This window comes from Notamacropus eugenii, chromosome 1 (genome assembly GCF_028372415.1).
Source record: "Notamacropus eugenii isolate mMacEug1 chromosome 1, mMacEug1.pri_v2, whole genome shotgun sequence".
Taxonomy (NCBI): Eukaryota; Metazoa; Chordata; class Mammalia; order Diprotodontia; family Macropodidae; genus Notamacropus; species Notamacropus eugenii.
Genome location: NC_092872.1, coordinates 420,580,512 through 420,607,598, shown reverse-complemented (window position 1 = coordinate 420,607,598; position 27,087 = coordinate 420,580,512). Strand labels below are relative to the sequence as shown.

The 27,087-nt window shown below is 40.8% G+C and overlaps 2 protein-coding genes across 14 annotated transcripts in view; both read left to right on the top strand.

Annotated features, from left to right (window-relative positions):
* The first annotated feature begins 1,261 nt into the window (after positions 1–1,261).
* Positions 1,262–25,163, top strand: DSN1 (DSN1 component of MIS12 kinetochore complex). 4 transcript variants are annotated; one of them, XM_072631449.1, is made up of 12 exons: positions 1,274–1,453; positions 1,529–1,565; positions 3,235–3,283; positions 6,751–7,053; positions 8,732–8,805; positions 9,192–9,264; positions 13,687–13,774; positions 21,028–21,087; positions 21,499–21,570; positions 22,409–22,556; positions 23,758–23,845; positions 24,388–25,163. In XM_072631449.1, exons 1-12 carry the CDS (start codon positions 1,416–1,418, stop codon positions 24,471–24,473), a joined length of 1,116 nt encoding a protein of 371 aa, XP_072487550.1. In that variant the 5' UTR covers positions 1,274–1,415; the 3' UTR covers positions 24,474–25,163. The 4 variants fall into 4 exon arrangements, with proteins under 4 accessions (XP_072487548.1, XP_072487550.1, XP_072487551.1 ...); XM_072631447.1 differs by lacking the exon at positions 24,388–25,163 and having other exon boundaries at positions 1,262–1,453; positions 23,758–24,081; XM_072631450.1 differs by lacking the exon at positions 1,529–1,565 and having other exon boundaries at positions 1,374–1,528.
* Positions 25,108–27,087, top strand: part of NDRG3 (NDRG family member 3) — a 72,684-nt gene continuing 70,704 nt past the window's right edge. For 3 of the 10 annotated variants that reach the window (XM_072631434.1, XM_072631440.1, XM_072631433.1), the window contains exon 1: positions 25,139–25,504. In XM_072631434.1, coding sequence (XP_072487535.1) covers positions 25,355–25,504 — 150 coding nt within the window. In that variant the 5' untranslated portion in view covers positions 25,139–25,354. Of the gene's footprint in view, positions 25,549–26,062; positions 26,253–27,087 lie in introns of those variants that run through there. The other 7 variants (XM_072631444.1, XM_072631438.1, XM_072631435.1 and 4 more) reach the window with 6 other exon arrangements.

Here is a 27,087-nt window from a genome sequence, read left to right as displayed (position 1 = left end):
CAAAGTTGGTATGCACTTTGATTTCCCTAAATTTCCTTTCAAGCCCCAAGGGAAACTAGGTCTTTATCTTCTGGGGCCTCCTTCTGTTTGAAAAGGGCTACGGCTATACTTGAAGTCAGCAGTGAGATGCAACAAAAACTCAAAACTGTCTGAAGGCTGCATTAATAGCATTTGACCAACATTTACCATGCACCTCCTATGAATATACATGCTTTATATCACTTACATACTTTATATCCTGGGCATATAAAGATGACCTGCCCCTCAAAAAACACACAAAGGGAGTCACTACTCTGAAGGAACTCTCCACATTTTATTGAGGGTGCCTAAGTTAAATGAAAAGTAATTTCTAGAGGAACAAAGTATTAATCACTGGATCAGGACTAAGAAGGGCCTCACAAAGTGTCTGAGCTGGAAGTGCCTCAGAGGCTACCTAGGCCAGCCCTCTAAAACTTACCCAACAAAAGTCATTCAGCTGTTGCCTGAAGACCTAGCCTGGCCCTGCTTCCCTGAGCCTCCTGCTCTTGGGGCAGCATCATCGTGCGGATGGCATCGGAGCCGTGTTCTCTGCACGAGGCACAGCGGGGGGCCCCGCCTAGCCTACCCTGGCACGGGGGCCACCTCCAGATTCCCGGAGGCCTGAGTTTAAGAGGGTACAGACAGAGCACGTTCCGAGGAGGGTGGACACGAGGGGCAGCCTTGAAGAGTCACAGTAATCTGTAAAATAGGGATGCTAAACTTCTTGGGGAAGGGGCTGAGGAAGAGGGCCCTCCTGGCCTCACCCGGCGTCCCCCTGATGCAACGGGAATACTCGTTGTGGCCGCCTTTGACTCTCCGAGCCTCAGTTTCCCCACGTGTAAAACGGGCCCTGCACAGGGATCATTTGATGGGGGCTCCCCGCCAGGCTTGTTCAGGGCGCGGGGCCAAACAACGCATCTTCGTCACCAGGGACCGGGCCTAGCGGCGCCGCCTGGCCTTCCCCGAGCCCGAGGCCTGCGACCCACGAGCCCAGGGCAGGAGCGCCCGGCGCGGCCTCCCGTGGCGGAGCAGCCCCATCAAGGCTGAGGGAAGGGCACTGGGGGGTGGGGTAAGGTCCACACCCAGGGCAGCAACGTGGCAGGGAAGCGGGAACCGCCGCGGCTCGGCCTGCAGCGCGGGCGGGAACCGCCAGAGGGAGACGCACGGCCCTCGGCTTCAGTCCAGAGAGGTGGGACTGAGCGACAGTGAACGCCCAAACTAGAGCTAACGGTTCCCCACGCTAGGGGCGCGCTGCGTGGTGACGTCACCAGGCCGGTGCGTCTCCGACTGTTTACCTTATTCCCCCTTCCGGGAGACGTCCAGCCGCCACGCAGGCGCAGTTGGGCGGCGTCGCTGCCGCCTTGCGCGGGAATTTCGGAGCTGGCGGCGTTGGTGCCATGTCCCAGCCTGGGGACTCGGAGCTCGGGGATAAGAGGTACCGGCCGGCGGAAGCGGGAGCGGAGAGCCCCCGTCGTGCGCTGAGACACTGATGAGCAGCCTTGTGTTTCAGGTGCGGAAGCTCCAGCCTGGACGGACGGATTCCCGAAGTGAGGAAGCTCCGCCCCCCTGCTCCCCTCCGGCCTGGGGCGGCCCCCTGCCTGCTTCCCTTCCCCCCGCTCAGGCTTTGTCCTTCCTCCACCCCATTCCTGGGTTTGGCCCTCCGCTCGTTTGCCCCTCCCTACTCCCCCTCTCCCGTTGTCAGGGTACAAGCGTTCAGTAAGCGCCTACTGTGTGCCGGACCCTGTGCAGCGATAGGGGTACCGAGGATGGCCTTGGGGCGGCCACCGAGGGAGACAGCGGGCACACGGCCTACGGGAAGGCTTCCGAGTCAAGAGCGCCCCAGAGACTTCCCGTAAAGGAGGTGGAGGGGGAGGTTCCAGTCATTCAGTCCTTGACAGTGGCCAGGGCTTGGGGACGGAGGGAGTTTAAGGTGGAAGAGGGGTCTGCCCAGTCCCCCACCCCCCCTGCTCATTCTGCTCCCAGACCTCAAGGGTTAAGCATCTGCCACGTGCCAAACTTGGTATCCCGTACTTTTTATAAGACGATTTTTCTTTAATTCCTGCTGTGCTGGGCTTTGGGAATGTAAAGAAAAAGGGGAAATAATGTCCTCATTTTCCCCCTCTCTGCCTTTTGCTCCTCTCTCAGCCCCTCCCCACTCACCTTATTCTTATCTAACACGCATTTTATTGTAAAGCACCTACTATGGGCCAGGCAGCATATTAGGTTCTGGGATACAAAGACAGGAAAAATAGCCCCTGTCCCAGCTGTTCTCTCTCCCCCTCCCTCCCTCCCTCCCTCTCCCTCTCCCTCTCCCTCTCCCTCTCCCCCTCCCCCTCCCCCTCCCCCTCCCTCCTCCCTCTCCCTCTCCCCCTCCCCCTCCCTCCCTCCCTCCCTCTCCCTCTCCCCCTCCCCCTCCCCCTCCCCCTCCCCCTCCCTCTCCCTCCCTCTCCCTCTCCCTCTCCCTCTCCCCCTCCCTCTCCCTCTCTCTCCTTTCCTCTCTCCCTCCCTCCCTCTCTCCCTCCCTCCCTCCCTCTCTCCCTCCCTCTCTCGTCTCTGTCTCTCTCTGTCTCTCTCTCTCATCTTAACCTCCCTCAACTTTATACTTTCGCTGAGCCTTTCTTCCACTTCCTTTTATGCTTTCTCATTTCTCCTATGACATTTAATCCAAAAACATTTTTTTGATTAGCTCCTATGTGCTGAGTCCTGTTTCCAGGGCTTGAGAAGGGGAATAGGAAAGTTAAAAATATCAGTAAACCACTCTTTTTTCACTTAATCTTTCTGAGCCCCCCATTTTCCCCAGCTGTAAAATTAGAGACTTAATAGATCTCTGTCTCTTCCAACTTTTAACATGCTTTGAGTCTAGTAAGGCAAGATTTTATATGTATATAAATTGCTGTCGGGCATTGTGCGTGTCATATGAATCATATAGTCAGTTATAATCACTAAGAAATAAATATTTCCATCTGGGGTGATAAAGGAGGACTATATAGTTAGAATGGGTAATATAAACTGGACCTAGAAAGAGGCATAGGAATTTCAGGGAACAGAGGTGGATGAGAAATATTTTTTCCCCAGTTAGGGGAAATGACATAAGCAAACTTCTGGAGGAGGGAAGTAATACAATCTTTCAGGAATGGAAGATGGGTACAGACTTCGGAAGTGATCATTTGTGGACAGAATGTAGAGGATGAATCTTCTTGCTTCCCTGCTATCTAGGTTTCTCCACCCAGATCAACTTCATTGAATGATACTAAGGCAGCAAGAGGTGAGTACTAGGAGTGAAAGTGAATTCAGTTTAAGACATTTATTAAGCATATACTCCCTACCCTAATGAAGTCACAGATTTTAACCCAAAAATGTATAAGGCATTGTCCTAGGAAGATAGAGCTATGAAATTTGGACTGTACTTGTTAGGCTATGGAGAGTCCTTGAAGATTTTTTTAGCAGAGGAGTGCTACATTTGGCAGCTGTGTGAAGGATAAATAAGGAAAGGGGAAGAATAAGAAGGTAAAAGGGAAGCTGTTGGGAGTCTATTATGCAACTACAGGCAAGAGATAATGGGGGCTTAAGTTAGTGTGGTGGGAGTGGAAAGGAAGGATGTATGCCAAAGAAAAAAATTGACTGGAACTGATTTTTCCCTTTTCCTCTACACCTAAAGATGAATCTAAAGGCTGTGCCTGGGCGACTGGGGACAGGTTGACTTTTTAAGTGTCCTGTTGGAATAAACTTCCAAGCGGTTAAAAATACAAGACTAAAGATAATTTGGTAGTCATCTTTATAGAATATATAATTAAACTCATGGGAGTGAATGGGATTGCTAAAGAGAAAAGGGCAGGATAGATCCTCAGAGGACACTCACATCAAGGGCATGGAAGGAGAGAAGAATCAGTGAAAGTGATAAAGGAGGAAATCGTAGAGTTTGGATGAAAACCAGAAGAGAACATTGACATGGACACCAAGGAAGGTCAAACTGTCAAGACCAGGGTTATGTGTCTGACTTTTCATAAATCCGTACAGGGTTTTCTGGAGTGGTTTGTCATTTTCTTCTCCAGTGGATCAAGGCAAACAGGTTGACTTGCCTGGGGTCACACATCTAGTCAGTGTCTGAGGCTAAATTTGAACTTCAGTTTTCCTGATTCCAGTCCCAGTGCCATATCTACTGAGCCATCTAGCTACTTCTTTTAAATCGAGGAATAGTCATTGTCAAAAGCAGAGAAAATGTAAGAACTAATGTCCATTCAGATTGGCAGTTAAGTGACAGAGTCATTTCAGTAATATAGTAGAGATAGAAAACAAAGGAAAGTAGAGCCAGAAGTGGGGTGATGGGGTCACAGTAAAAGCAAAGAGTGGTTGCAGGATGAATAAAGGTGTAAAAGAGGATTCCAAAGTTCAGATTCTTAGGGATAGAGAAGTTTGGAGAGATAATAAAATTTAAGATGTGACCATTCTAATGAGTAGCTAAAATAAAGCAGTGATGGATGTTGTAGATAGGAGTTGAGAATGAAGAAGCTAGAAACCCAAGAGTTAGCTTATAACTATACATTTTGAAATTGGAGTAGTGATGATTAAGCCAGAGGCTGAAGTCATTGGAAAAGGTAGGACTAACCTCTGGAGTTTGGTGAATGGTAGTTAAAAGGATCAAGAGAGCATGAGCAATGAGAGAAATAAAGGCTTATGAATGTCATTGGGGAGGAAGAATTCATTGAGCTTCCTGGTTCTGGGAGGTAGGAGAGAGTGAAAAGGGTAGCTAGCACTGAAGACAGGTGTTAGCGATGTGGTGTCTTTAGGGGAAGACCAGATTTCAGTTAATGCCAAGAGGTCTGGGCATATGGCAAGAGTATAAGGAACTTAAGGAGGAGTTGGGGTTTAGGTAAAAGAGGGGGTGGGATGGGAGGGGCTTGTAACTAGGCAGGTGCTCTGATATATCTTTAGATCTATCTATATATATATTGGGCCTTTGTTCTCAGAGAGGACCAAAATGACATCAGTATTAGTCAAGTTACAGTGTGTCCTTTCCAACTGTGGCTGATCAGACCAATACAAGCTCGAAATATTCAGTATTCTACCATAGCTTGGGCACAAATGGTCCATATGAACATTTGGGGTGGGTTGGAGATCTGACCAAGTGACAACTTAAGGGAAAGCTGAAGGTTGGCAAGTAAGCTAAAGGGATTTGCTAGCCATGTGACAGGAAGATACTCTGAGTTGGTGGAAGCTAACTTATTAGTCCCAAGATTATAATTAGAAGATTGGTGTGTGGAGCTTTCTTGATTCAATTTCGAGACATATTTCAGAGAGCTTGATGAAATTTTTGGCTAGAAAGTAAATGATAGGAAATTGGATAATGGGGAGAGGTATTCTAGTGTGGTTTGAAAGTATTAAAGAAATACCTTGGTTGAAGGTAACTGGTAAGTTCAAATTAGTACATACATCCTACCCAATTGCAGAAGACCAGGAGATATGCTTACCCACTGTTCCTATATGTTTGCTAGGTATTAGGATATAAAGAGCCTATTTGAGTGGGGAGTGGGAAGGTGGCTGCAGGAGATGCTGAAGCTGGTGAATCCCTTGAGTTTGGGAGTCCTTATCTTTAGTAGAGCTAAACCTAATAACATCTGCACCAATTCCAGCACCAAGTTGGTAAATCTCTGGTGACAAATGAGGCACTGGGCTACCTAAGGAGGGGCAGACCAACACAGGTCAGAAAAGCATAAGGTTAAAGTTTCATTGCCATTCAGTTTGGGGTTCATAAGTAGCCAGTGTTTCTAGCTTGGGCCAGATAAGGAGACCCAGATCTCCTCTCCCTCTCCACCCCCACCCTGCATCTCCTTCAAAAAAAAAAAATCTATTTACACTACTAGAAAATCCAGATTCAGGATTTTTAGACTAAGAAACTATCAGGTGCTAAAGAGATTTCTAGACCTTGTTAGACTCTGTAACATTGCTGATAAGCCACTTAACTTCACTTTTTTTTATCTAAAAACTGATTAGTCAAAAAAAAAAAATTTTAAAAAATGATTAGTCTAAAAAACGAGAATAACATTTGCCAAGAAGTATTTATAGGAAAATTGTGAAGATAAAATCACGGTATGGAAATGCTTTGACGAATAAAAAGCATTACAAATGCTGAGGAATATGGGATTAATGGCAATTTTTTTTTCTCTAAGTCTTGTTTTATTTCATTAGCAACTGATTTTCCAAGTGCAGAATAATTCTACCTTGTTGAAATAGAAATCTCTCAGTGATGTGGCAGGTATCTAGCAGTACTTTGAAAATTATTTGATAACTCTTAAGATGCTTAAGTCTTGCACTAACCCATACTATTTGTGTGATCACTAACAAGTCATTTATTAGTGATCTAGGCAACTTTTGAGTTTAAATTACAGGTTTGCAACATAAGAGAGAGTTTTCACAATCAGGTCCCTACTCTGATGAAATCACTAAGCTTGGATTTTTTTTGCCTCCCTTTCCCTCTACCCCCATTCCCCGGAAGGGTTATGTGATTACTAAGAAGGGTTGGAGAGCCTAAGATACTTTTTAAACTTCCACATCAGACTAGACTGTTACTTAGACACTTCCTCCCCCTAACCAGCATTAGAGTTCTATATTCCCAGTAAAGACTTCTATTTATATTTCTCTCATTTGGAGTACCAGCATTTTTTTTGGCCTATTTGCTTTACAGAGATGTTTGTTTGGTGGTAAGTTTTTAATATTATAACCTTTTGTAATAAGTGACTGAAGAGGAAGTAGTGGTTCCCAAGACTCAAGATCATCAAGTAACATCAAGCCATCCATCTCTGGAAGTCTGTGCTGCATCTTCTGCCTTCCCCGAGACTACTAAAGATGTCTCAAGAAAAAGAAAGAATTCTGAGGACAGCCCTGAAACAGGAAAAACTCAAGATCTCAGCCCCATGTACATGGCCCGACAAGAATATAACAGCAATCAGAAAACTAGGCGTCAGTCCTGGCGTAGGTCTAGTATGAAAGAAACAAACCATCGGAAGTCACTGCCTCCCTTTCATCAGGGTATTACAGGTATAGTAGTAAACAAAATATCATGGTATGACATAAAATAAATTTTAAATTTCTGAACTTAGAGATTTTTTTTATCATATTCACAACTGTGTCTGATAGCCTATATTCTTTATCCATTATACTTATTTTATATATATACCCACACATGTATATAAGACTATGTTGCCTGAACAGTTTCTAATCTCTGTTCTTGTTGGCATCATGTAATATCCAGGGTCGTATTGCAACAGTAGCAAATGTATTATCCTTTGGCTCTCTGCTTAACCAAGCAGAAAGCAGAGAATGATGGGGATAATGACTTCTTGAGGTTTTTAGATATTGCAGTAGAGCATGCATATCTCATGGAGAAGACTAAAAAGTAAAATTTTGAAGCTATTTGGGTTATACTTTAGAATTTGCTGTATTCTACAATGCCTGTATTAATACTGTTAGAGAAATTTGATACTGGTTTTTACGTATATTTATTGGGGGTTTTTTTAATCTTAGTAAGAAAAGACTCATGGGTAATCTGGAACATTTCAGTAAGAATTGCCAGTGAAGGTTAGTGTTTTCTATAGTTTAATGCCTCACTAAGCTGGTGGTCAAACTTCTAGCAGTTTTTAACCATTCAGAATGTATCTCTGACCCTGACAGAAATCACAAAAGCCCTTCAAGCACTTTTTTTGAGGAAGAAAACCAGTAGGAACTGGTGGAGCCACCTGTAGGCCAACACCCAGAGCCTGTTGTTTTAGTCTCAAATGTAAAAGGTTACTGATTTAATGGGTTTTGCTACCCAGTTAACCCCCAGTAACTTTCATTTCCTTAGTTAATTAAGACCACGGATTAGAAACAAGGAAGGGTTATCAGACACCTTCCAGGTGGTGAAATGACAGCATGTAAGAACGAACAAGGGGTGCATTTATGCAGGGGACGGGTAGTCCTGCCTGCCTCTGAGAGCTGTAGAATTCTATGATGACACTAAATTATGTTTCTGCAGCAGTGGAATAAGTTGCTTTCGGGGTACTTTAATAGGATGGGAAAGTAAGATTATACATATAAAGTGCATTGTAGAACTATATAAATGTCAGGTGTTAAGTATTTTATGCTATTTTAATTGATTTTGTTTTGACATAGCATGGAAATCTCAGATTCACAATTAAACCCTCCACAGAGTACAACCTCTGAAAAACTAAGCAAAATAGTCTAAAAAAGTGATTGTGATTGATAGTAGAGGCAACCTTGTACAATACTAGTTAAATGAAAAGGTATGTGCTTTAATAAATTAAAACCTATGTTGTCCATTATTGTTAATCTGAGTTTTGTGGCTGTTTAAAGTTCTTTTCAAACATATAGTTATAGTTATTTTTTTTTGGTTCATCTTTAACTTCTGTGTTACACACAAATCTTTAAATTCTTCCTATTTGTCATTCTTTTGTAACACATTTTAGGAAAGTTATCTTTTTTAGACAAAGCTTTATTACTTAAAAGGTTAAGCTTCAGTTATTTGGAAATTTATATGGACTGCTTCATTCACTCACAACAAGGGATGATTAAGATATTATATTTGATTTCTCCTTCAATGTTCTTGTCTTAAATTAGATTGTGCCCCAAGGGACCTATTTTTAGATATATAAGTACCTTGGTAACTAGAAAGATGTTGGCCTTCTTTTAGTGTGACGGTGATGCTTTTGTATGTTAGAGCTCAGCAGATCTATCAGCATAGACTTGGCTGAAAGCAAACGCCTTGGCTGTCTCCTACTCTCCAGTTTTCAGGTGAGATGTTTGGGATAGGGAAATGCTTTTGTAATGTGGTGAAGTCTTAGTTCCAAAGAAGTATTAACCATGATGTAATGTAGAAAATGTAATTTATTTTTACATTTCAAAAAAAAATCTTCCCCTAAAAATGCACACATCAGCAGCCTCCTTACTTAGGAGGCAATGGATAACGACAAAAGTCATTTCAGTCCATTGACCTCTTTAAATGAGTTTTACTTGCACAATGAATTTACTTGAGACATCAGTGTTAATAAGCATTTAGACTTATGTTTATAGTTCATATTTTGAACTGTTGATGTTTCTTTCCATTTGCTCAGATGATTGGAGGTAATTGTGAACCCTAACCCTAACCCTTTTTTGTGTGTGTGTATGTGTGTATTTAGTTCTCTGCACAGAAACTTGAACCTTTTCTGAGAGACGTTGATAGCATCAGTCTTGATACTTTTAAAGCCAGAGGTAAGTTACTAAGGAGAAACTGAGGTGAACTAAGCATCAAACACACAGAGTAGCACTAAGTTTTGCTGTTTGCCACTTCATGAATCTACGAGAGATGGAGCCAGTTTGTACCTTTCAGTGATCTAACAGGGCTTCTTAAACTGTGGGTCAAGACCAGTTTAAGTTGACAGTATAAATTATGCCCCTTTAAAAGTTTATCCCTTAAAATTAAATTTTTATTTAAACACTTACTTTGAGCTACATACTAGGAGTATAAATAAAAACACTAAACTGAAAACAGTTCCTACTAGAAAAGAACTTATATTTTGTTGGGGAAATGATTTCCTTAAATGGAGTTATCTCACAGTCTTCCTGAAAACTAATACATCATTTTTATAACTTCTGTATTATTTTGATGGGTATAGTAGTTTGCTTTTCCAGGTCTAAGTATAGCTTACTATCATCTAATTCTTATAAGCAATCAATTGCAACATTTTTTTCATTGTACTTACTGACTCTTGATTTTATTCCTCTCCATTGCCATCCAACTTCTCTAAAACCCTCTCCTGGTGTAATCAGAAATAAGTTTTTTGAATGAAATATAATGAAAATGAATGAAATATAATGACCTACCTTTTAACTTTTTTTTAAGCACACCAAAAAAATGTCATTGAAAAATGACAAAAAATCAGTCACATCAATGTTATCTCCCATTTCACTTGTACTTAACCACAAAGAACTCCTAACCTCCATGCTGAATATTATTAATATAGTTCTTAGGTGGGTCCTTTCATTTCACTAAGTGACACAACTCTCTTGATATTATGGCAATATATTAAGGAATCACACAGGATGTTTAAACTCTTGGTATAGTCATTCCCCACAGTTTTTACTCATGTAGGTCCCATACCTTGAATATTCCTTTACCTGATCCTAGCAATTTAACATTCTTTTAAACTGTTCTCTCTCATCACCACAACCTTTAGTCACTAAACCCCCTCTTGATTTCCCTTATTATCACTCCTGCATTACCTTCCTTTAAAAATCTACAGGTAACCATTTCAACTTTATACTATCCTCTTCCTTTTTCGCTTTTGATCTCTTTGTCTTTTATCAGCTCACCCTATGTTAGGATGTCTTGTTTGCTTCTGTACATATACTGCTGAATGTCATTGCAGAAAGTTTTGCAACCTTGCTGAGTCCACCATAGATTCATTAGTCAATCTCAACCAAACCCTCCACTGATACATGCCAATCCCTTTATTCTTCTGTGATTGACTCTATCTTACTTCCTATCAGCAAAAGACCTTGACAAAAAAGTCAAAACTATGTGCTACAAGTTCTATCTTCTCTCCAGTTCCACATTCCAAATTACTTCAATAACATCCCTCCTCTTTCCTTTTCTCTAATAATAGAGGAAAAGATACCATTATTTTTGCAAATGCCAATTTTTCTAGTTATGCGCTTTGTCCCATCTTCTATGTTCTCTGGGAAGCTTGGTCCTTCCTTGATCATCCCCTCTTTCTCCCTAATTTGTTTTCTTTCCTTGTCCATAAGGCCCTTTTCTATTGCTTATAGATATGCTGATATCTTATCCATCCTTAAAAAATGTTACCTTGAGCTCACCATCCCCTTGAGATGCCATCCTCAATGCTGATACCAGCACTTAAGTATCAATAAATATTATATCAGTATTATTGCCTCCATTTTTTTTCCTCACATTCACTTCTCAACCCTTTTTAATCAGGCTTCTGACTGCACAACTCAACTAAAACTACTTTATCTAAGATTTTCAATGAACTATTAATTGCCAGAATCTGATAGTCTTTTGTTGTTACTTACACTTCTTTCTTTTGCAGGATTTGACACTGTGGCCCACTCCCTCCTTTTAGACACTCTTCTCTCCCCTTTTCCTAGGTTTTTACAACACTATTCTTTTTTTGCTTCTCCTTCTACTGGTCTGTTGGCTTCTTCACAGTCTCCTTTATTTAGAGAAAAGTTATCATTCTTGTCCCACCTCCCAGTTGAGTGTACCCCAGAACTCTGTTCTCTTTATACGTTCTCTTAGTGATTTTTTTTTCAATTTCACAAGGTTCAGCCATCACTTCTCTGCCGATGATTCCCAGGTCTTTATATCAAGCCATATTCTCTCCCCCAAATTTTGACTCACCATCTTCCTATTGAATATCCCTAACTGGATGTCCTGTAGAGGTCTTCAGAAGCAACTTGACCAAAATCAAACTCATTTTCTTTTCCCCAAAGCCCTCCCTTCTAACTAATTTCTGTATTTTTTTAAGAGTACCTCTATTCTTTGAGTCACCCAGATTTGTAACTTTGGATGCCCTTAAAACTGATCTCTCAACCCTTATACTCAAGCCGTTACTAAGTCTTAGAGATTCTGCTTTTGCAATATCTCTTTCATCCATACCCTTCTTTCTACTCACATCACCACCACACTAGTTCAGTCCCTTATTGCCTCTGAACTTGACTATTGGATTAGTCTAATTGGCTTCCTTGCTTCCAGTCAATTCCCTTTCCAGTCCATTTTTTGCATAACTGCCAAATTGATATTCCTAAAGCCCAAGTCTAGCTGTCACCCAATTCAAGAACCTCTAGTGGCTCCTCCTTGCCTCCATGATAGAATACTCTTCAGCTTTTGAATCTTTTTCACTTTTTTGGCCTCAGGTTACCTTTCTAGGCATCTTAAACTCAACATGTCCAAAACGGAACTCTTTGCCCTTAAACCCTTCTCCCTTCTACCTTCCGTATTACTGTAGAGGGCAACGCCGTCCTCCTAGTCTCTTAGGCTCACAATCTAGGAGTCATCCTAGATTCCTCACTATCTCTCACAGACCCCCTCCTCCCATATACAAGCTCTTGCCAAGGCTTGTCAATTTTACCTTTGCAACATCTCTGGAATGTACGCTCTTTCCTCCTCAAACACTGCCACCCCTCTAGGGCAAACTCTCATCTCCTCATACCTGGAGAATATGTGCTAGTGGATTAGCCTGCCTCAAATCTCTCCGCAGTCCAAACTGTCCTCCAGCCACTAAAGTAATTTTCCTAAAGTTCAGGTTGTACTGTGTCAATCCCCTACTCAATAAATCTCATGCCTCCCTATCACCTCCAGGATCAATTACAAAATGTTCTATTTCACATTCAGAACCTTTCATAATCCCTCCTACTTTTCCAGTCTTCTTACACTTTATTCCCAGATATGTACTCTTCATTCCAGTGATGCTGGCCTCCTGACTGTTCCAAAAAATAAGATACTCCATCTCTTGGTTCCAGGCATTTTCTCTATGTCCCTTGCTTGGAATGCTCTCTCTCAGTTCCTCCTGCTGACTTCCCTGGCTTCCTTAAATCCTAGTTGAAAGTCCTTCTTTTATGGGAAACCTTCCCCAACCCCTCCTAATTTACTAGGTCCTTCTCTTTGTTAATTATTTCCTGTTTATCCTCTATAGCTTGTTTGTATATATGCTTGTTGGCATGTTGTCTGTCTCATTAGATTGTGAATTCCTTGAGGGAAAGTACAGTCTTTTACCTCTTTTTGTATCCCCAGCACCAAATCCCCAGCAGGGAATATAATAGGCCCTTATAAATTTTAGTGATCAAATTGATTGATTGGTTTCCAGCCCAACTGATCTTGTTGCTATTTCCTATACACAACATATAATCTTCCATCTCCATGACTTTGTACAGGCTCTTGTCAAGCTTGAAATATTTTTCTTTCCTCACCTGTGCTTCATAGAATCCCTGTCTTCCTTAAAAGCTCAACTCAATTACATGCCAACTACATGAAGCATATCCTGATACCTTTTTAAGTGCTAATACCATGCCCCTGGAAATTACTTCTATATTTAGGGTACCCCAAAAGTCTTACTGCAGTTTAAGCTTACTACAACTTATTTTGCATTTAGTTTTCTATGTATATGTTGTTCTGTCTTCTCCTCTCCCCCTACTCCCCCCCCCCCCGAAAGTAAGTTCCTGAAAAGCAGAGACTGATTTTTGTTTTTGTGTCCTCAACACTTAGCACAGTGCCAGGAAGGAGAGAAATATGCATTTATTAAATACTGGCCATGTGCAAGGTGCTTTACAAATATTACTTTGTTTGATCCTCCAACACTGGGAGGTAAGTGCTGTTATCCCCATTTTACAGTTGGGGAAACTGAGACAAACCTCTTCCTGTGACCACCTTCATATAGCTAGTCAGTGTCTGAGGCTATGTTGGAACTCAGGCCTTCCTAACTCCAAGCTCTGTCCACTATGCTACCTAGTGCTAGGCCCATAGTAGATACTTAATAAATGTTAGTTGACTGCTAAGCTGTATTATAAAGATTCTAATTCTAATACCTTCAGTATTTAATGTGTAAGGTCTTTGGCAGATGTATACACTATATAAAGTTACTTTCATTTCTCTGCATTTCCATTTCATTCTTCTAGTATCTTCAATTTCTGAAGAATTCAAGCATTTTACAAATAGACTTGAAGATGATGGTACCTTAAAGAAATGCTTTGATGAATCAAAAGGGTAATAGTAATTTCCTTTGTTCTTAAAAGGTTGTAATTTGAGCAAAAATTGTGTGTTTTTGGATAATTGTGCAGTTCTCCTTTTTCTTGCCAGTCATGAAGATTTACGTGGATCCCCAGACCCTAGGACACTTGTAAAGTGCTTAAAAATTTTAACTGATATTACCAAAGCCCAAACTGGACATAGATCAGCATTGCCATGTGCCTGCTCCCCATCTGCAGTCTTATTTAATCCATATAAACAAGCCTATGAGGTAGATAGGACAAATTATTATCCCCCAGTTTATAAGTGAGAAAGTAATTTGCCCAAGGTCACACACTGTCAGATACCTGTGATTCAAACTTAAATATACTTGTTCTGAGACCACTGTGCTTTCTATCATGCCGTATTGACCACCCTAATAAATTCTCCCTTTCCCCAAGTTACCAACCTGAAAAAGTGTATTTTATCACATAGAATTGGCGAAGTTTTGGCTTTTTTACGTACTCTGATTTGGAGTACAAGGAGTTGTAACCTTGTAATTCAGAGATAGAAGAGGAGATACCATTTATATATATATATAATTTACTCTGTGTGTGTATTTTTTTTAATTTATTTTTTAAATTTTATTTTAAACTTAAGTACAAAATAAGAAGAGGAAAAAAAGACATTGCCATGTACAGAGAGCATAAGAGAAGATTCAATAGAAAACAAATTTCCATTTCAAGAAAACCTATATAATATTATACATTGTTTTCAAAGCTGTCCAGCTTTTATATGCTTCCTTGTAGGTTTTCTTTTGTTCTCTGCTGTGCACTTTTTACTTTATTTTTTTCCCCTTCTCCCCCTACCAGGCTACAATTAGTATGTGTGTGTGTGTACATACACACACATACATATATATACTCACACACATGTGTAAGACCATACTGTGCTTATTTCACTTGTCATCTGTTTCTCTGAACATTGGATAGCATCTTCTTTCATATTTTTCTTTCCATGTTTTTCTAAATCAACCACCTCATCATTTCCTATACCACAGCAGTATTCCAATCACATTCTGTCTGAGAGATTGTCTATGAAAGGTTTTTCCCCAATGTTTTTCATTCCTGCTATTCTTGACTGCATAGGTTTTATTTATATAAGAAAGTTTTAATTTAAAATAATCAAAATTAGCCATTTTCCAATTTTTTAAATAAGAACTCATTTTTTTTATTATTACATTACCTATATTTCCAAGTGTATCCCTTCCTTTCCTAGAGAGCCATCCCTTATAATATAGAATAAAAGAAGAGGAGGAAAAAAGTTCAGCAAATTGATCCAGTCATTTGAAAAAACTGACCTATGCAGTGTTCCGTATGTATAGTTATGTCCTCCTCTACAAAGAAGTGGAAGTTTAAAAGGTTACACATCCAAAGGATATTCATTAGTTGGATAAATTATTTGCCAAATCCAAAAAAAAATCAGTATTAAAGATCAACCCTCCTCATTTTATAGGGGAGGAAATGAGTCAGCTAACAAATACTTGAGCATCTGCTATATATAAGGCATAATACTAAGTGTACTAGGAGATGTAAAGAAGTGTAAAACAGCACCATTTGGAGAGCAAAAGCATATACAAATGAAAATAAAACTGATTTTACAAGGTAATGTATGTTTCAATAGGACTGCAGAGGAGTGAGAGATCTCTTCCAGTTGATCTAGAAGAAAAAGGCTTTTCATGAAGGGGATAGGTTTGAACTGGGCCTTGAAAAATAATTAAGACCGATAAGTGAGGAACAATGAACAAAGGCATGGAGGCTAAAAAATGGATTCGTGAGCTATCTGGTCAAAGGAAGCAAGAGCAAAGAGCTCTCCAAGAAAATGACAGAGAGTAGCAACAATTAATATGAGTACAGATTGAACCAGGACAATTCAGGTCTCTGAGGTTCTGAGTATTCTACTGGGATTCTGCGGAGAGTCTTGAAAATTCAGTTCTGTGAACTTGCAGAGGTCTTTGAGGGATAGAACAGGAAAAGGCCTAACTCCAGAAGCTAAAAGTCATCACTGGATCTGGGGAGATATTAAGATGAGACTGAGAGCTTAACACTCAAACACAGTGCAGCAGGAGGAGCCTGGCCTTAGCAGAAAGCCCCAATTCAGGAATTAAGCTGAAGAAATGAGTAAACCAGAGAAGAGAATGGCCAATACTACTGCAAATCCAGGCATCCCCAAAGAAAGCATAACTATGACAAATGCAAGCAGTGAATCAAAAGAAAAAATGGATTGTCCAAGCACTACTTGAATACTTAGAAGCAATGAACTAAGATTAAAAAAATAAAAACTCTGGAGGAGAGAATTGAAAGGAAAATCAATAACTTAGAAAATAAAGCAGTAATATCCAAATAATTGACTCCTCCCAAACTAGAATAGAACAAACAGAAATCAGTGGCAAGAAATACTTGAATAAAATCAAAAGATTCAAAGAACATAAGAAAATGTGGGAAATAATGGTGTCATGGTTCTCATTCCTGTCTGCATGTCCAGTGAAGAAGCAAGAACTGCTGAAACTCAAGGAAGAAGCCTTGGGCCTTTATCTCCCTATTAAGGGCTATACAATGTGTCTCATGAGTACATAGCCCTGTAGTTGTTTTTGTTTGTGTTGTGTCTGTTTTTTCCTGTTTTAGATGAAAGATTAGATGATAGCTGTGACCTTGTGAATTTCAAAAGGTTAGGAGCACTAACTGTCAGAAGTTGAGTAATTGGAAGTCCATGCTGGAATTTTCTGGAAGCCAGATGGCAAAGAGTGAATGAAGCCTCAAACCATCTACGTGATCCATCACAGCAGTAACAGAGATGAAGATTTATGCTTCCATCAGCTGTGCCTCATCTAAAAGTAAACTTAAACCTGGGACCAATGCAGTGTAGAAACTGCTTTAAATTTGAGCCTATGAAAATTGGAATTCAAGAGGATGCCCATCAATTGGGGAATAACTAAACAAGCTGTGGTATATGATTGTGATGGAATATTATTGTGCTATAAGAAATGACAAGCAGGATGATTTCAGAAAAACCTGGAAAGACTTGCATGCACTGATGCAAAGGGAGTAAAACCGGAAGAACATTGTACACAGTAACAGCAGTATTACATGATGAAGAACTGTGAATGACTAATTTATTCTCAGCAATACAGTGATCCAAGATAATTCTAAAGGACTCATGGTGAAGCATGCTATCTGTTTCTAGACAAAGAACTGATACTGTCTGAATACGGACTGAAGTATGCTATTTTTCACTTTTTTTAATTGGTCGTCTTGTACAAAATGACTAATATGAAAATATTTTACATGACTACACAGGTATAACCTATATCTGATTGCTTACCAGATCTCAGGCAGAATTTGAAACTCAGAACTTTTTAAAATGTTAAAAGAAATTGTTTTAACATGTAACTGAGGAGAAAATATTATTTTAAAAAATTTGAGCCTACTCTCTCCAAAGATCACTGTGGTATATGGGAAAGTGCACCCACAGCTGTTAGGGGAAGTATTTTTGCTTCTTTTCTTACTATATCTGTACAGTAAATACCATTTGTAAAAGCCAGTTGATAGTAATTGGTTTTAAATGGAACTGGGACACTAATCACTAGTCTTATCAGTGGAGGGACTGACATTTTCTGTTTTACTGAGTCCCATACAAGTATTGATATTAAGAAGTATGGATTTTGTAACATTAAAATATTTCCTTGTGGAGAAAAACAGATAGCAATTGACTGTCAAAAGTAACTAAGTGCCTGGAAAATAGATGAAAGAGATAATTTAGAATCATTAAACTCCTTGAATATCATGATTTAAAAAAAATTTAAAGAAAAACTTGGGACTCCCAATATTTCAAGAAATCATAAAAGGAAACTGCTCAGATATATTAGAGGGTAAAATGAAGATTAGAAAGAATCCCAGGAATTAAACTGTGAGTTCCTCCATTAGCTTGTGGGCAGGGGATTGTCTTTTGCCTCCTTTTTTTCTTTTTTTTTTTATTCCCATTTTAGCGTAGTGCTTGGCTTATAGTAGATGTTCAATAAATGTTTATTGACTGGGGACTAGAAAATATCAGCCAAAATCCAGTTTCCACATCTAAGAAAAAACACCATAAACATTCAGAAAGAAGAAGTTCAGGTATCAAGGAACCACATACAACCAGATACAAAACCTTTAAATGAGAAGAGATCTTAGAATCCAATATTTCAAAAGGCAAAAGTCTTACAACCAAGAATAACTTACCATATAAAACATTATAAACATATAAGAGCAGGAGGTAAACATTTAATGCAATAGGTGACTTTCAAGCAGTTCTGAAGAAAAGACCAGAGCCAAGTAACAACTTTAAAATGCAAACAGCCTTTTGTGCTTCAGCACTGAGGTGCTTCCCTCTCTGGCTTCAGCCACCACTTCCTCCTTTTCCACCTCCAGCCCTGCTCTGGGCCTGCGCCACCCACCAACCACATGCCATCCAAGGAGCTGCTCCAGTCTATCCATGTCTTCAGGCAAAAGAAAACTGCCACTGTAAGAGAAGCAAGGTGAATAGACAACCACTGGAGATGATTGAGCCTTGAACCCTGCAGTACAAGCTGCTGGAGCCTATCCTCCTACTCTAGGCAAGGAATGTTTTGCTGGAGTAAATATCTGGGTCCAGGAGGAGGCTGTGCCTCACAGATTTAGGCATCAGTCCGTCTCCAAAGCCTTGGTGGCTTAAATACGTGGACAAGGCCTCCAAGAAGGAAATAAAAGATATTCTTATCCAATATGACTGAACTCTGCTGGCAGCTGATCCTTGGTGCTGAGAGTCGAAGAAGTTTGGTGACTCTGGGAGCTGGGCTCACTACCTACAGATAAGGCAACTGCTAGGATTGTGGGTCTTTTTGCAATAAATTTGGTATAGGACCGTATCAGGTTTAAAAAAAAAGTCAGATGCAAATAGAAAAATCAGAGCAACCTAGAAAGTTTAATGTATCCAATTAATTTGATAGAGCTGTATGATGATAGAGTGCTTACATTCTAATGAGGGAGAAAAGACATGCCCCTTCAGAACCTTAATCTCTCTTCAATGGGTGTTGAGAAAGTTAAATTATAAAAGCAGAGGTCATAGAGGTGAATTGGATTTGTTATGAAGGTTTTAAGAGGGAAAAGAGAAGGGAAGGCAAAGGGAATATGCCAGTGTAGAAAGGAAGGAGAAAGAGGCCAGGCCAAACTTATTTTTCATAATTTGCATTTATGAGAAGAGTATATTAAATAGGAAGGAAGAGACAGAAGGAGTGAGCATGAAATGAACCTTTGTGTAGAAATAGATCAAACTAAACAAGAAATGTGGGGATGAGGAAGGAGTTGTAAGAGGGAAGATGATAGTGGGGAAGGGAAAGTTGAAAGCAATAAATAACCCTGGTCCTGAAGGGGAGAGTTAAAAGTCAAGGAAGAAAGGAAATCAATTAGAACCTAAAGAGGTGGCTATCAATTGGGATTTAGCTGATTCTCCAGTTGATAAATGGTCAAAGCATATGAATAGGCAGGTTTCAGAGGAGGAAATCCATACTCAAAATCACTAATAATTAAAAGAAAGGCTAACAAACAACTTTTAGGTTCTGCTTCACATTCATTAGATAAGCAAAATTGATCCAAAAGAGGAAAATGACAAATGTTGCAGGGTCTGTAGGAAAACTGCTATTAATGTACTAATTGTGAGACTGAATTGGTCCAGGCATTTTGAAAAATAATTTGGAAATATGCCCCAAAAGTCATCAAACTATGCAAAACCTTTGACCTACCTGTACTACTACTAGTTCCATGTGCCAAAGAAAGAGGAAAGGGCTCTTTTTGTGTAAAAATAGTGATAGGCTTTTTTGTGGTGACAAAAAAAATTGGAAACTGAAAGGGTGCCCATCTGTTGGGGAATCTTTGAACAAATTATACTGTACAGTTTTGACACTGCTATTATGCTATATGAACTGGGATGAAAGAAATGGTATAGTTTCAGAAAAGTCCGGGAAAACTTTTATGAACTGATGTCAGAGGAGTAGAAGGAGGAGAATAATTTGTATGAGAACAATATTGTAAAAAATAACAATCTTGAAAAACCCAAGAATTGCAGTCAACACAATCAAATATGATTTCAGTGGACTTATGATGAAATGTCACTCCTGGCAGAGAGGTGATGAATTTATTGTACAGATTGAAAATTTTTTTTTGGATATGACCTGTGTCGGAAAATGTTTTGCTTGATTATACATATTTGTTACAAAGGCTTTGTTTTTCTTTATTTTTCAATTGAAAGTGAGAGAAGATAGATTTTAGCTTATTTTTTAAAAATTTGGTTTTTAAAAATTGGGGAATGGCTAAAGAAATTGTGATACTATAAGGAAGAAGAACTTTGAAAGACCTAAGATCTCAGATCAAAGCACTGACCAAGCATATATCTAGAGAACCTAGTGTACAACATACCAACCACCTCCTGACTGAGTGGTGATGGACCTAAGGATGCAGAGACATCTGACAGAATTTTAGACATGGCTGCTCTGTGGATTTCTGTGCATGCTTGTTAGAAGGATTGTTTTGAGTTTTTTTCTTAAGTAATTTACATAAGTTGGAAGGTTTAGCGGTAGTACCAAGGAAAAAAATGGTCCCTTGAAACAATTTTTAAATGCACAGAGGAGAAGGAAGTTGAAAATAAAGCACAAATAAGTCAGGACAATTTTGAAGATAATGTGAAATTTATTACATAATTTTTAAGTGGCATGAAATGGAGATTCATGGTTTTGTATGCAATCCTCTTTGTGTTCTATATATATGGGAATGTCCATTTTTGACTCTTAGGTTCAAAATTTTTTTAAAAAATAAAATATAAGGTGTGTTTGCTAAAATAGATGATTTATATAAAGGTGTAATGGGAGATGAGGCTTGAAAAGTAAATGTTCCAGGCTGTGAAAAGCCTTGAATGCCAGGCTGATTTTGAACTTCTGGCAGCAGAGAATTACTGAAGGTGTGGTTTGTTGTTTTTTTTTTTTAACAGTACTAGCACAATGGAAGTATTTTAGGAAAATTAATGTCGTGATAGTGCTTAGCATCAAGTTAGAGTGGGAAAGGCCAGAGACAGCAAGACTATTTCAGTTATATTGAGGATATTATGAAAGGGCCTGGATTCTGAATGTTTTTGTATGTCCAAAGGATACTTAGACTATTACAGGCATGATATATTAACATCAGATGCTTCTTGAGAGTTGTTAATCCTATAGTCCTCTATTTCAGGCAGTCAACAGATATCGCCTTGGAAGCATCAATGACAGAGATAAAAGAATATATAGCCAGGTGAGTGGGTAATGATTGAGCTATATCTGATTCATCTCAACTAAACCTGGGAAAAGTTAATATCAAAAGTAATGTGGATTCTCAAAAGAGATTGATATTAGAAGTTAAAAGTTTTTTCAAAATGTATTGGAATGTCTTGATAGCTGATTCCATTGAATAAAGATGAGGAAATAAAAAGCATACATTTAACTTAACATGCTCACTTTTTTCATTTGAGAGTGGAAGGGAAGGTAGATTTTTGTTAATTGAAAATAATTTTTAAAAATCCATGTTGGTTAAATTTATTTAACATCTTCTTGTAATCCTAGAAGCTTTCTTGAAGCTCTTTTGCTTCTTTTTTATGAACATCATACTAACTGTAGCCCTGACCTAACCAACAGCCATGATGTATGCATTTTCTTAATTCTACAGGCTTTCTTCGGAGTGTACAAATTGGGATCAACTATTGCTGCATCACCAGAAAGAAGCTGAAGAGTTATCCAGGTTAAATCTCTGTAATCAAAATAAGAATTTTTTTTTTTTGCCATTAGTACAAATTGGGTGTTAAAGCTCTAGGAAGGATAGTGTTCTTAGACATCTTTGAGATAATATATATTAGCTACCTCTGAAGTGGCCCCTTCTTTGTGGGGAGGAAGAGATTAGTTGTGGTCACCGAACAGAGAATGCTGTATTCTTAACCTTGCCAGTTCCTAGGGAAAAGATGGCAGCTCTGTCTCTGGCAGTCCTAGTACTGACCCAGTAGAGGCATTGGGATAGAGTGCACAGTGAGAACAAAGCACTGACTTCTTAAGTTCTGCAGGCTCCTGCCACCTCAGTGGCTTCTCTTGTGATCCCACTGAGTGGTACTTAGCAAGGGTGTTAGGATTGTGTAATACAATTTCTAAGAGATTGCAGTCAAAGCAACTGGAATGAAATTTTAAAGTTAAAAGCTAAAATAATGAAAACAGATTATTTGGAATTTGACATCCTACCTAACCATTCTGGAATAAATGAGCTGTTAATGCATTTCTTTATTCCGCTTGCAGCAGAGATCCACCCTCAGCTTAGTAATACCTTATGGTTTCCTTCCACCCCAAAAATACAGCTTTCCCTGTGGTATAGAGCAGGACAACCTTAACCTACTAGACTTAGAGAGGTCTCAGTTGAAAAGCTTCAACATAATCAGAATCATCTTTTTGTTAACTAGGAGGCCCTTTTTGTTATGATGGGAAAAGAAGATTTAAGTTTTCAGTTTAGTGTAAAGAGGCTTTTGAATGTAATATGGATAAATATAATTTTATCCAGAAATCACTTGTTGTAAGCATCTTATTTATTTTTCAAGGATGTTAGAGGAAGCCAAAGTTACCGATATAGAATTGGACCCTGCTCTGTATCTTCAGTCTTCACAAAGTGAAATTCTTAGCACAAAGCCTGACTACCAGAAAATATTAGACAGCCAGAATGAGGTTTTTAACTGCATGGAGATCGTGGTGAGTTGACTCCTATTCACTTCAGTCACTCAAAGAAGCATTTGTTAAGAGCCAGACACTGTGCTAGGCTCTGGAGATAGAAATACAAAGAATGAAGCAAGCCCTTTTCCCAAAGAACTTACATTCTCATGGAAAACAGCAAGGAAATTTTGGATTGAGTTCTCTCACTATGCTAGTTTGTTTCCTGCTGAAAATCTTTAGGAATCAGTGTGTGAAGGGAGATAGTCTGAGTAGGAACAGCTCAGCCTAAGAGGAAATACGTTAATTTTTGGCAAAGTGGCAGCCACCTGTTTTAATCTCAGATGTTATTCACTTGAGTTTAATGGTTTGTTTGGCCAGTTATTATTTGATTACTTGCATTTATTAGCTTTTCTGTCCGAGGGCTTTAACCATATGAGAAGATTTCTAAATTATATAGCATGAGTATAGTTTTAAAAAGCAAGGCCAAGAAGGTTTGGTTTCATGTTATCTAACCATTCTAGAATAAGTGAGGAGTTAATGCATTTCTATATTATCCTTGCAGCTGAGATCTGACCTCAGGTTAGCAGTATGTAGTTTCCTTCTACTCCCAAAATAGAACCTTCTCTGTGGTATAGGTGGGCTAACCTGAAACTGCCTGGACTTCCTGAAGTGTCTTTCTTGAAAATCATTAACATAATCTGGAGGATCTTTTTGTGAAGTTAGGAAGCCTACTTAAGGTCACTGTTTTAGGGCCAGAGGTTCTAAGATTGCCCTAAAGGCTGGGGACTAAAAGTGAAAGTTGCTTGGCAGAGGAAGAGACTGCAGGAGTTGGAGCATTGCTGCAGATCTTCAACTCATGTCACTGCAGACTAGAACATTTCTACAGGACTTACCCATTCATCTCTCAAACACATGGTTTGCCACTGCCCATGACAGAGTGCTGAGAGCAGGCAAATTGCCTTTTCCTCAAAAATATAGCTTATTCTAATTACTTTCTATTCTTAGAACAACTAATCCTTCTCCTCTGAATTCTCCAGATGCAGAAACTACCTTTTTACAGACTAAAATTATATGTAAAGAGAAAGGCAACAGAAAGAGACTTTTAGCTCCTATATAGTGTTACAGAATTCTGGAATTCATATTATCCTATTTATTGTCCTTCATAGAGAATTGAAAGTGAGACTGACTGAAAGGACTTGTCTATCAGGGCAAAAGTTTGCTGAAATTTTTTTCTTTATAGATAGATGAACTTCAAGGATCAATAAGACTGTTGTATTCTTTTATGGAAGATACTACACAATTCTTCAAGAAGGTCTCCTTGCAACTTGGTAAGAGAAGCAGTCACCATTTGGAGAGAGTAAAGAAACATTATTTTCTCTTAAGACAAATTCCCACCCTCACCCCACTGGATTCAAATTTCCCTTCAGATACTATGTTACTAGACCAAGAGTTATTAAAATTTTTTTGTGTTATGGACCACTTTGTTTGAAGCCTGTGGATTGGATACTTTCGCAAAAGAATGTTTTTAAATGTGAAAAATAAAAATACAGAATTACAGAGGGAACCAAATGTTTGTGAAAATCCTATCCACGTTCATGGATCCCTGAAATCTATCCAAGGATCCGTGGAAGTCTGGACCTCAGGTTAACAACCCCTGTCTGGGAAGAATGTAGGCTTGTCTTCTGCCTTCTTCCTAATACCCATTCTTTGGTGAAAATTCTAAATATATAATAAGAGGATTGGTAATTTAGTGCCATTTTGTGTCCTTATGTAGTAGTTAAAATTCTTTTCAAAAAAGAATTAGTTTTCCCCTCTTTTTCTGAAGATTGAGTTGTTGTTTTTTTTTTAATATGTCTTATTTTTCTCTCAGGAGAAAGGACTGCTCAGCAATTGGAAGCTTCACCAATTCGAAAACTGCTCACACTTCCACTAGAACAATCATCTCTCACACATTAAGGTTCTCTGTTGCAATGATCACAGTCTACATAACATTTCCTCCAAATTGTCATTCAGATTTGCTGCCTTTTATGGAGTGTGACTATAAATTAATGTGACACTTTTTTAAGGCAGGCAGCAGCACTTAACTACTCTGAATATTCATTTATAATTTTATCTCCAGAGTCTTTACACAGACTCCAGTGATGGATGCCATTGTTGAAGACATTTTTGGAATTTAGATTTGGAGGTAATGACACCTTTTAAAACATAGATACCGAGTCAGTGGCAGCAAGTTTTTATTTTTACAGGTCAAAGTTCACTTTTTCCCCTTAAAATGGCCAGAGTTTAATGTCTAATGAATAAAGTTGGTAATCTTTTATGTAAGGTCAGTAATCTTTATGTGGTTACAAAATGAGGGACGATTATAAAGTAATGATAAGGATTTTCTTATTATGGCTCTATAGGGAATTCTAAAAATGTTTGGATTAATGGCATCACTGAAGTAGAGCTGTGTCTTCCTGAGGGTTCTGAAGGGTGTACACATATATGATTTACTTTAAAACTGTATCATCAGTCACCGTGTACATGCCTGTCTCCATTGTTTGACTTAATATTTACGTTGACTCTCCAGCCCGGAGCCCCTCCCCACCCTACACAAATACCTGTTGTCTAAAACCGTGCACAATAAAGAAACTGCCTGTGGCTTGATCCTTCTGCTTAGGTGTGTTTTCACCTTTAAAAAGTAAACCACAACACTCCTGATTTTGAGATTGGGAATATTTTAAGTGTTGTATTGGAGACTGCGTCATGTCAGTCATTGATAATGAAGTTAGCCAGGCTACCCGGGGCAAAATTGTCAGCCCCGGGCTATCGGGTTATTCGCTGCCAGGCTACCAGGCATGACTACTGCTTTTGAGCCAGGTACTAAAAGGCCACATCGCTGCAGCACAGCCTGGGCCCGAGGTCCTAACAAGCTACTGGGAGAAGCAGGACTGCTAGTGCCAGCTCCTTTATCACGCTACCTGCTCGGCCTCCGGGATCCACCTCGAGTAAGCGAGAACATCGCCTCCAGAGCCACCCCTAAATAGACTAGGTGGGCACTGAGACCGTAAAACCAAGGTAGGGGGGCTGGTGTCCCTCCTCTAGCCTTCCACTTTATTTGGCTTTCCAGCTGACCTTGAAATTCGTTCCCTCTGTCCCTGCAAGGAAGACTTTCCCCCATGCTGTAAACGGGCACCTTTTATGTCTGCAGAGGAGGGAAAAGTTGATGGGGAAGTCATTTGGACTGTTACCCAGAAAGTGGGGGCAGAGTAAGTTGTGCTCTGACGGGCCCCTCTCCGAGGCTCCAGCCGCCGGCTGACGCCCGCCAGCCCTGGGCCTTGCGCCGCATGCGCCGCCCCGGGAGACGGCTGGCCAGGCCCGAGGGGATCCTCGCACGGCCCAGCCTCCCGAGGGTTTGCCCAACCGCGGCTCACCCCTCCCCCAGCTCTCCGGAGGGCCCAGGAGAGGCCCCGCCCCAGGAGCCGCCGCCGAGCTCTTAGTTAATGAATAAAAAACTACCGCCGAGCTGGAGACTCCCGCTCTTACGTAGAGCGTCCGCCCTCTTCCTGGTAGTTCCTGGGATCGGAGGCGGACTGCGCAGGCGTTTGGCAGCTTGCGACTGGCTCTGCGCCTGCGCGGGGCCGCATTGCTTCTCTGCTCCCGCCCCCTTGGCTGAAGCTGCGGCGGCCGGTGCCTCCGCTGCTGTTGCCGCTGCCGCTGTGGCCGCTGCCGCACTGATAGGGGCCATCGGCTCAGGTGAGTGCTGCCTCTGCCCGGGGTCCCTGGCCCCTGCTGGCCCTCGCCCCCGCCTTCCAGAGCTAGCCTGGCCCCGAGTTCGGGGGTCTGCAGGGGTCTCCGTCGGCCCTTCGAGAGGCGGCGCAGGCTAAGGCCCCCGGCTGGCCAGCGACCTTGGCTGAGCCGGCCCCGGCCCCGGCCCCGGCCAGACAGCTCCTGCGGTGACGGAGGCCGTGGGGATCCCGGCGGCTCGGGCTCGTGCGGGGCAGGGCCCGCGCGCCTGCCGCTCCCCAGAAGCCCCCCTGCCCGGCGGCACCACGCCGCTTGTCCCCGTTTTATCCGGAAACAGCTGAGGCTCGCGGGTGACTGACTTAGGTGGTGCGGCCCGACTAGCTTCCACCGGGCTCCGACTCGGAGCGCCGGAATCCTGCCCGCACCAGCCTGGAGAGCGCCCTGAAGGGTACCAGGACAGCCCTTTTGTTCCGTCGGTTCTTGTTGAGCACGTAGAGGTCTGACATGATGGTGTTTCCTTAGGGTTACAAAGCCCCCTTCTTGGCTATTAGAAACAACCTGTAATAGGTGAGAGGACTTGACCTGCTTTACAGACAGGAAACATCCCCAGAGGTGCGCACACACACCGCTCCCCTAGTCGCAGCTACTTAAGGGTGGGCGATGGGATTTGAACTCAGACCCCCTGGTGCCCAAATCCAGCACTCTTTCACTATACCAGTCTGGGAAAAAGGCTGATCTAGTCTAACTAAATCGGTGTTGACCCATTTAATGGAGGGTTGCTTGGAAATTCTTTTGGTCCAACCCCTGCTGAATCTTTCTGTTCACTTTAGTGGTTTTTTTAATC